This window comes from Typha latifolia, chromosome 15, assembly GCF_019914945.1.
Source record: "Typha latifolia isolate L0001 chromosome 15, TyphaL0001v2, whole genome shotgun sequence".
Lineage (NCBI taxonomy): Eukaryota > Viridiplantae > Streptophyta > Magnoliopsida > Poales > Typhaceae > Typha > Typha latifolia.
The window spans coordinates 5,752,157-5,761,974 of NC_133100.1; the positions used below are offsets into that span (position 1 = coordinate 5,752,157).

The 9,818-nt window shown below is 35.5% G+C and overlaps 1 protein-coding gene across 1 annotated transcript; it reads left to right on the top strand.

The window, feature by feature from the left end:
* Positions 1 to 2,331: 2,331 nt before the first annotated feature.
* LOC140802313 (protein SIEVE ELEMENT OCCLUSION B) lies at positions 2,332 to 6,536 on the top strand. Its single transcript, XM_073157797.1, has 6 exons — positions 2,332 to 2,629; positions 3,263 to 3,367; positions 4,051 to 4,499; positions 4,595 to 4,704; positions 4,902 to 5,527; positions 5,670 to 6,536. The coding sequence occupies exons 1-6, from the start codon at positions 2,438 to 2,440 to the stop codon at positions 6,285 to 6,287; spliced, it is 2,100 nt and encodes a 699-aa protein (XP_073013898.1). The 5' UTR covers positions 2,332 to 2,437; the 3' UTR covers positions 6,288 to 6,536.
* The last annotated feature ends 3,282 nt before the right edge of the window (positions 6,537 to 9,818 follow it).

Sequence of the window (9,818 nt, forward strand, 5' to 3'; positions counted from 1 at the left end):
GACTTATCAGACTATTAAATATTTATTATTTCTCATATTAAATGTTAATTTCTGCTTATTTTGTGCAATGCAATTTTACTATTTTTATAAGATGTGTAATGCTTATTTCAATTATTTATTTTGTATAATGTAATTTGATGCATTCAATTAAAACTTTAATAATTTAAAATTATTTTTAAAACTACTGAATATTAGTCTTACTTTAAAGATCTCGATGAGAGTTTTTTAACTATACATTTTTTATTAAAAACAATAACACTAAGAAAACCTATTAAGTGATTTAAAATATAATATATATATATATATATTATATTATATCACTTTTTTTTAATAAATATAGAGCCAGTGCATTGGGCTCCAAATATAAAGTATTGGTTGGAGATGCTCTTAATACTTATATTTAAAATTATTTTATTTTCTGTACTTTAAAAAGTCTCAAACAAATTTCTATACTTATTACTAAAGTAAAATCGTCAATTTTTTCTATCAAAGTTAATAGAGCGCGCCCAAATAACTAAAATGCCCCATTCATGTTTATTAGGCAAAATAGATGATTTTTTTATCTAATATTTTTTTATCCATATTTGTCTTATTTCTCAATGTGATATAATTATTAAACTTCATAAAAACTCAAGTTCAATAAAATTTACTATATATTTGGTAAAATATAGAAAGTAAGAGAACAAAACATGTGGATATTTTTTAAAGAGAAATAAATACTTATATACGAGGAGAATGTCATTTTTATTCATAAAAAATAAAAAATGGAGGGAATTCAACCCTCCATTTAATTTTTGAATTTTGTTTTGACGCAGCTAGTTAATTTGGATGGAAAAACTAACAAATTCACTTTACTCATAAGTGCATAGATTGATTTAAATTTTTTTAAAGTATAAGATGGTAAAGTAATTTTGTGCATGGATACATGTGCATAAAATATATTTGACGTTAATATATACATATATATATACTATCATCGTATTTTGAGTGTGGTGGTTGCATTGCTTGAAAACACACGTGGTGCATATGGTTAAATTTAATAGATTAATTTAAGATATCAGATATGACCAAATTAACATTCCATTCTTTCATTACCTTCAAAGTTAACGAGGAATAATGTATGCATACTTTCTAATGATGAAAGAGAGACCCCATTATTCTTTGTCCAGAAAAGGTGTCTCTTTATATCCTTCATAATTTATACAAGCATATGTTCTTTGTTTACGACAAGAAAAAGAAGAAGCTTTAATTTTTCAATCTTTATGGAGACGAAGGCTGAAATGAGCCTAACCTTAATTGCACGACCCGACGCCCAAACCCAAACCCATTAGCCCAAACATAGATCCAAGACCAAGCCCCATTGGCTACCTCTTCTTCATCCCTCATCTTCTTCTTTTCTTCTTTCTTCCTTAGAATTCTCTTTTCTTTCATTGTTGGTCTCGCTCTATTTTCCTACTCTAACCTTTAACCTTCATCTCCGTTCCTCTCTCCATGGCATACCCTAAGCATAAGTTGATGCTAGGCTCGGTAACTTAAGCTTTGCTTATAAGCACCTTTTGTACGTATAGGCTAAGTGTGTTAAACAATACAAGAGCAATCATCGATCCCAAGATACATGATCTAAATATATTATAAATTCTTTTTTACATAATTGCCATCGTTATATTCTCTAAAATATCAAAACCGTCATTAAAATCTTTTGAATCTTTTAGAATTGCAAAATATTTCTAAAAGATTATTATTAAAGTTAATAAACACACACTTCAATTCGAGGATTTGGACCTAAAACTAGGGTTTGTTGGGTTTTTCTTACAACCATGATTTATAATTGGGATACAATCACGGTCATAACAATATACATCAAGCAAATAGATATCATACGTAATCCTTTCATTGATTCATTACCTTGAGAATTAACGAGGAATACTGTATGCATACTCATTTAGCAACGATGAAACACTAGATAGAACCTATTAATAGCCTTATACGAAACAGGTATCTATCTCTTTATCACTTTTCTATTTTATCCACGCATATATTCTTTTGTTTACCACTAGCGCGGAAGCTTTAATTACTAATCTTTAAAGACACAAAACACAATCTTATTCAAATCTCTTAGTGGCAGGATTTTTCTCTTTGCCTCGACACAGTGAACAAAATCACTGGATTTTCTGCACACTAAAGAAGAGGATATCCACCTCTCCGTGCGCGAATTCCGAGGCATCCCTTTATGACTTTAAAGCGAGACCTATGTGCCCTGGTCATGAAGCAAGGTAGTTGTTCTCTTGTGGGCTTTATTCCATTTGTTCTCTATCTTAATCCTCCTCTGTTGCATGTATATATAGCATGCAGGAAGCCCTAGTTTTCTCAGGCAGCAACTACTGCAGCTACAACTTTGAGATTTGCTTAGTTTTGATTTGAGATTTGCTTAGGTACCATGTCGCTTGCATCGGCTGCTAAGATGCAGATGATAAAGGGAGAGAGGCATCTCTTCTCATCGTCGGACGACAGCGCGGTGATGAAGCAGATTCTCTCGACGCATGCTCCTGACGGGCGTGATATCGATGTGAGGCCACTCTTGCATGTCGTTGAGGATGTCCTTAGCCGAGCTACTCCGACCGTCGTGGTGGTAAATAGTTGACCTAAAAGCTTAAGTTTTGCATAAATTTATGATCTCATATATATCTTAGATAGCTAATTTATGATTGACATATAATGTACCTTAACAATATGTAGTTCCAAGGGAAAATAGTTATTTTACATAGAGATATACTTTACTTAGTTTGGTATAATAAAGGAAAGCAATAAGAAGCCTAATGCATGTGCTGATGTTTTTAATCAGTAGATTGTAAAAAAGTTGCAAGATTAGCACAGGGGACACACACATGCAAAAGATAAAAAACACTCTCACAAGAGAGAGAGAGAGAGAGAGAGAGAGAGAGAGAGAGAGAGAGAGAGAGAGAGAGAGAGTAGTATAAAGCTGAAGGATTTGTACCATGTATGTCTTTGCTATTGGTGTACAATTTATTCTTTTGTGATATATGTTTCAAATGCAACAAATTACCATGGAAGCAAGGTGTATATATATATATATATATAAACATAAAATTAATCTCTATCAGCTTAACATCTTGGAGAATTTGTAGACATAACAATAAGTAGACATAAAAAATGACAAAGTTATGCAGTTCTTTATTTAATTATTCCAGTGTAAAATGAAAAAAAAAAAACATTCATATACGATTCTCTTGTTATTGAGCAGACACCACTTACTCAACACGATCTAGTGGACGATAAGTTGCATCATGTAGAAAACATTGGGATGCTCGAGGCTCTGGCATACACAGTCCACAGGATTTCTTGCGAGGTTAGCCAACTCAGACTCCCAGGATGAACAGTAATATGCTATCTGCTATTACTGCATGAACTCTCTATAGATATTCATAACTTTACTTTAATGCCTTTTGTTTTTTTGGCATTCTTGGGCTTGCGTGTATGCCCTTCTAAGTTTCAACTTTGCGTGTATATCCTTTAATCACGTGATATCATTCATGTTATATCTATAAGATAAAATTATGTGATTTTTTACATACTAGCCGTTAAAAACTTTTAAAATATCATAATTACTATTATATATTTTAAAATATCATAATTGCTATCATATCTTTTCAAAAATATAATTCCATTTGTTCGATTTAACTAGTCGCTATAAAAACCAAACTTAAATTAAAAAAAAAGATCATTTTTCTCTTGTATAAATTAGTTAAAATTGTTCAAAAGCTATCAAATCTTTTTTGGAAGACAAAAATCATCGATAATTAATATTTTACGCTCAACATTAAAAAAGTAATATATTTTATATGTATTTATTAATTTTAACAATAATCTGTAAGGAATATTCTATTAAAAACTAATTATAATGGTCATTCTAAAAGAGTCAAAAGCATTAGGGACATTGGTTTGTAAAGGTGATACTTCCATCCACCTTCACCACTTCTCCTAACTACGTATATATACATAGCATGATTCATGTGGAATGAATTGTTACAGATAGCGTACAAGTGTTCAAGCGGCGGTGACGCCCATGCAACCACATTGGCAGTGTTCAATTTACTCACAAACTACCCCTGGGATGCCAAAGTGGTGCTTGCCCTCGCAGCCTTTGCAGTGAGCTACGGAGAGTTCTGGCTAACTGCCCAGCTCCACACCGTCAATCCTCTGGCGAAGTCCATTGCGCTGCTCAAGCAACTCCCCGACATCCTCGAGCACACCAACGTCCTCAAGCCGAGGTTCGACGCCGTCAACATGCTCATCAAGGCCATGCTGGATGTCACCAAGTGCATCATTGAGTTCAAGGAGCTTCCCACGGAGTATATCTCACCTGAATCGCCTGATATGTCCATGGCCATGAATCATATCCCTACTGCTGTCTACTGGACTGTTAGGAGTGTTGTTGCTTGTGCTTCTCAGGTCATCGGGTTGATAGGCCTTGGCCATGAGTAAGCTTGATAGCTTAATTGAGTTCCTATCTATGACTTTGAAGATGTTATTACTTTGGGGTTATATAAGTAATGCACGTTTTGATTGATTTCAGGTACATAAGCTCCACAACTGAGGCATGGGAGTTGTCAAGCTTAGCCCACAAACTTAACAACATTCATGGCCACCTCACTAAGCAATTGGATATATGCTATCGCCAAATCGGTTAGTATGGAGATGTGCTCCCCTAAACAAAATGTTGTTGTTCTTCTCAGGCTATATAGTAAGATAATAGATAATGAGATATTAGTTAATTGTCGAATTTTATAAGATAGTATAATATTAAAAAAAGTCGAGGTATTTTGAATTTTTTGTATTAATCTTATCAAAGTATTTTCTTTTTGTGATATCGCGTTGTGCAGCTGACAAGAAGAACATCGAATCCTACCAAACATTGGTGCGCCTCTTCGAGACCGTGCACATCGACAACATGAAGATCCTCCGCGCGCTGATATACTCGAAGGACGACCTCCCCCTCGTCGACGGCACCACCAAGAAGAGGATCAGCGTCGACGTCCTCCGCCGCAAGATCGTGATGTTGTTCATCTCCGACATGGACATCAGCCACGAGGAGATGTTCGTCCTCGTGCAGATCTATAACGACACGCACCAAGGGAAGGTCGAGAGGCACTACGAGATCGTGTGGCTGCCGATCATCGACCGGCACCACCCGTGGACCAGCACGAAGGACGAGACGTTCAACCGGATGGCGTCGAACATGCCGTGGTACTCGCTGCACCACCCGTCGCTGGTGGATCCGTCGGTGATCAAGTACGTGAGGGACATCTGGCACTTCGACAAGAAGCCGATGCTGGTGGTTTTGGACCCCCAGGGGAAGGTGGTCTGCCCGAACGCGCTGCATATGATGTGGATTTGGGGGAGCTTGGCCTTCCCCTTCACTAGCAACAGGGAGGAGGCACTGTGGAGGGAGGAGACGTGGAGGATCGAGTTCCTCGTCGACGAGATCGATCCGGCCATACTTACATGGGTATGTACTAAATAATCTCTAACTCCTCTATCTTTCTTTTATTTAAACTTAGGATAAAATGGTCCTCGTGGTATCTAAAATTGGTCACGTTCAAGAGCTCATTAAACTCGTATGCATATGCATATAATAATGTTGTTGATAGGTGAAAGAAGGAAGGTACGTGTGCTTGTACGGCGGCGAGGACGTGGAGTGGATCCGGAAGTTCACGACTACCCTCCGGCGCGTGGCCCAGGAGGCGCGCATCCACCTGGAGATGATCTATGTCGGTAAGAGCAACCCCAAGGAGCGGGTAAAGCGGGCGATCAACGTCGTCGCCAACGAGAAGCTGAGCGGCTACTGGCAGGACCCGGCCATGGTGTGGTTCTTCTGGGTCCGCCTGGAGAGCATGTGGCACTCCAAGATGCAGCATGAGAAGAGCGTCGAGGAGGACGTGATCATGCAGGAAGTCATGTCCATGCTCAGCTTCGACGGCAGCGACGAGGGCTGGGCGTTGATCAGCAAGGGCTCCGTGGACATCATCAAATCCCACGGCAGAAAGCTCCTCGACTGCCTCACCAAGTTCGACACCTGGAAGGACGACGTCGACGTCGAGGGCTTCATCCCGGCGCTCCAGACGGCGCTGAAGCCGTATGACACGCACGAGCACTGCACGAGGCTCATCCTGCCCAGCGAGACTGGCCGGATCAGGGAGAAGGTGGTGTGCGCGGATTGCAAGCGCCCCATGGATAAGTTCATCCTCTACAGGTGCTGCAATGATTGATCGTCACATGCATGCATGGATGGACGGATGGATTAACGAAATAAATATGAGTGTGGCCTGGTAACGATGATGAGTTTGATGTTGTTGTTGATGTTGATGTTGATGTTGATGTTGATGTTAATGTTAATGTTGGGTTTTCTCTAGTGCTTCTTCGCCCTTTGTGGGAGGAGTGCATGACTTTGTTTTCTTTTGAATGAACTATATATATAGATGTATGGTTCGAGAAATAAATCAAGTATTTTTCTATAATCAATGTTCTATTTCCCATATTCCTAACTCCTAAGGAAGCTAGTCAAAATAGTACAATATATAACTGGATACTACTCTAGTTCCTCTTGTACTATAATATGGGTATAGCATGATTAGGTAGCATTTACTGTAGATTAACTTCAGTCAGATCTACTATCCAATTCGATTCGGATCAAATTTGGATAAAAAGTTTCTATCTGATTCGGATACTGATTCAAATAATAATTCAGATATATTTTTCAGATTCTGATACAGATTCGATATCTATTTACCTGCTTATTTTTTGAATGATTTACAATTTTTAGTTTGCTTATATCAATAGTGAATATTAATATTATTACTAATAATATGTTAGAAATTATTTGTAGAGATTAATTTTATTAATTATATATATATTCGACATGTAAGAAAATTATTATTTTTTAAAAGGCTTTATATTTTTGTGTTAATTATCTCTAAATAAAAATCATAATTCATTAAAAATTTGATTAGCAGATCCTCTATCTGAAAATTATCTGTATTAGTTTAGTTAGAATATATTTTTAAATTTTGCTATCCGTCTAATATCCATATCCGAATCTATATCCAAACAAAAAATATGGATCTAGATTTGTGTTGAGCACTATCCGATATGTATCTTGTCTATTTCACCCCAGTTAGCATTAGACAATATTTTTACCGATTTTAAATAATTAGAAAATTTCACTTTACTCACTTTTGTTTGCCTCAATTATATGAAATTCCTTGAGTCTAGATTAAAATGCAATGGTTATCTTTTCTATCATGTTTGACTAAATCAGAGATTGAATTTGATACTTCTCATTAGAGACAAATTTACAAATATTTGATAATTTTTCTAACGCATCTAAAATAATATCGATCAGATTTTAAATAACAAATATATTAAACAGATACATGTTTATTGTATTTTTGTTACCTAAAATTCCCAATAGTATTATTTTTGATTGTTGGAAAACTTATCAAATTCTCTAAAATTTTGTCTCTAATAAGGATTTTTAAATTTGACATCTGATTTAGTTAATATGATGGAAGAAATAATGATCTCACCTTAGTCCGTATTTATGATAAGTGTAAGTTGAAATTATGTTAAGTTTTATAAAATTAGCCAAACAACGTGAGGATAAAGTATGATTAATCCAAAATAATTTATATGAAAGTAACATAATCTTTTCATAATTTGATACGATTCGGTCATATTGGCTTCACTTGCGACATTGAATTCATTGAGATGAACATATTTATTAGTCGTGGATTCATCTATCATAACATTAGCAGATTTCATAATAGTAGAAGTGTCAAGATTAAATACTCTGTAGGCTCTGCTATTATTAGAATACCCTAAGAAGATGCCTTCGCTACTTCTAGTGTCAAATTTAGTCAAATGTTCTCGATCACGCAAGATATAGCATTTACTACCAAAAACTCGAAAATATTTAACACTAGGTTTCTTACCTTTCCAGATTTCATAAGCAGTCATTTTTGTATCTGGTCTTAGATAAACACGATTTATCACATGTACCGCTGTATTGACCGCCTCAACCCAAAACCTTTGAGTAACATTTTTAGCGTGAAGCATAACCCTAGTCATTTCCTGCACAACTCGGTTCTTTCTTTCCACAATCCCGTTCTGTTGTGGATTTATAAGAGCTGAAAATTCATGTTGAATACCAAGAGAATCGCAAAATATGAAAAAAAAATTCATTTTCAAATTCTCTACCATGATCAGAACGAATTCTAACTAGGGTAGTAGATTTTTCATTCTGAAATTTTAAGCATAGTGATTTAAAAACTTCAAAGGTTTCAGACTTCTCACATAAAAAGGCAACTTAGGTATATCTGAAATAATCATCTACAATTAAGAATATATAGCGTTTACCTTCGAGACTTTCCATTTTTGTTGGACCTATTAAGTCCATGTGAACTAATTGTAGCACACGGTCAGTGGTAGCTGCATTTACCTTCTTGTGTGAGATCCTAATTTGTTTTCCAATTTGACAAGAACCGCACACTCTTTTTGATATTTCTTTCATTTTAGGTATTCCTCTTACCACTTCTTGTTTGGACAGATTAAATAATTCCTTGTGATTAACATGTCCAAGACGTTGATGCCAAAGATCTGCAATGTCGAAAGAGGTACTGTTACATTTTAATTTATGTGACGTTTCAACAACATAACAATTATCAGATGTTCTAGATCCATAACATATAACATTACCATGATGATTTAGAATAGTACAATCAATTTTTGAAGAATTTTACCTTATAATCTTCATCACAAAATTAACTGATGCTCAAAAGATTTGCTTTCAAACCTTTAACATAAAAAATATTTTCAAGAATAGGAACCCCCGGAGAACTTACCTTTCATTTACCTATTACTTTGGATGAATTGCCATCTCCGAATGTCACAACTCCCCCTTCATGTTTTTCGAGATTAGAAAATAATGACTTGTCACCCGACATATGTCTTGAATAGCCACTGTCTAAATACCAAAAATCATAATTTAAACCTTTCAAGGCTGTATGCACAACATAACATTTCAAATCACTTTTCTTGACCCATTGACCTTTGTTTTCATCCCATAAATGAAAGCACTTCTAGGTTTTTGCAAAAATTTGCAATGAGGTCGAATATGCCATAGAATGCCGCAATGATAGCATGTCAGAATAAACCCATTTCTACTCACCTTTTGTTGAGGAGTGTGACTAAAGTTTACCTTTGGCGCCATTGAAGATTCACCAGTTTGTAGATTCAACTTCAGTTTAGAAGCATTCATCCATGATTGCTTTATAAATGCGGTTGATGACTTCAGATATTCTTCCTTTTGTATACCTGCAGAAATGAAGGCAGTTTTATTATTATTTGAATTACTAGTGTATCTCGTCAAGTTTGTTCTTCCCTTTTAGAAATGTCACTTCCTTATGCAATCGCTCTAGTTCAATTTCATCAGCCTTTATTTTATTTTTTGCATTGTCAAGTTGTTCAGAAAGTTTTTTGACACATTCAAGTTCCAATTTGTACTTCTCCTCAAATTGAATTCTTTCTGGTTTGATTACCTTGAGTCGTTGAAGTAGTCTGAGATTGATTTTCTTGAGTTTAAACGACTCCAGGTATAGGTCATTATATGTCTTTTGAATTTCAGATTCATCTTCCTCAGCTGGTAACATATCCTAATCATCTGTACTATCAGTATCAACAACAGAGTCAGTATTAAGTAGAGAAGAGGCAAAAGCTACAAAGTTTTCTTTATCTTTTTCAGA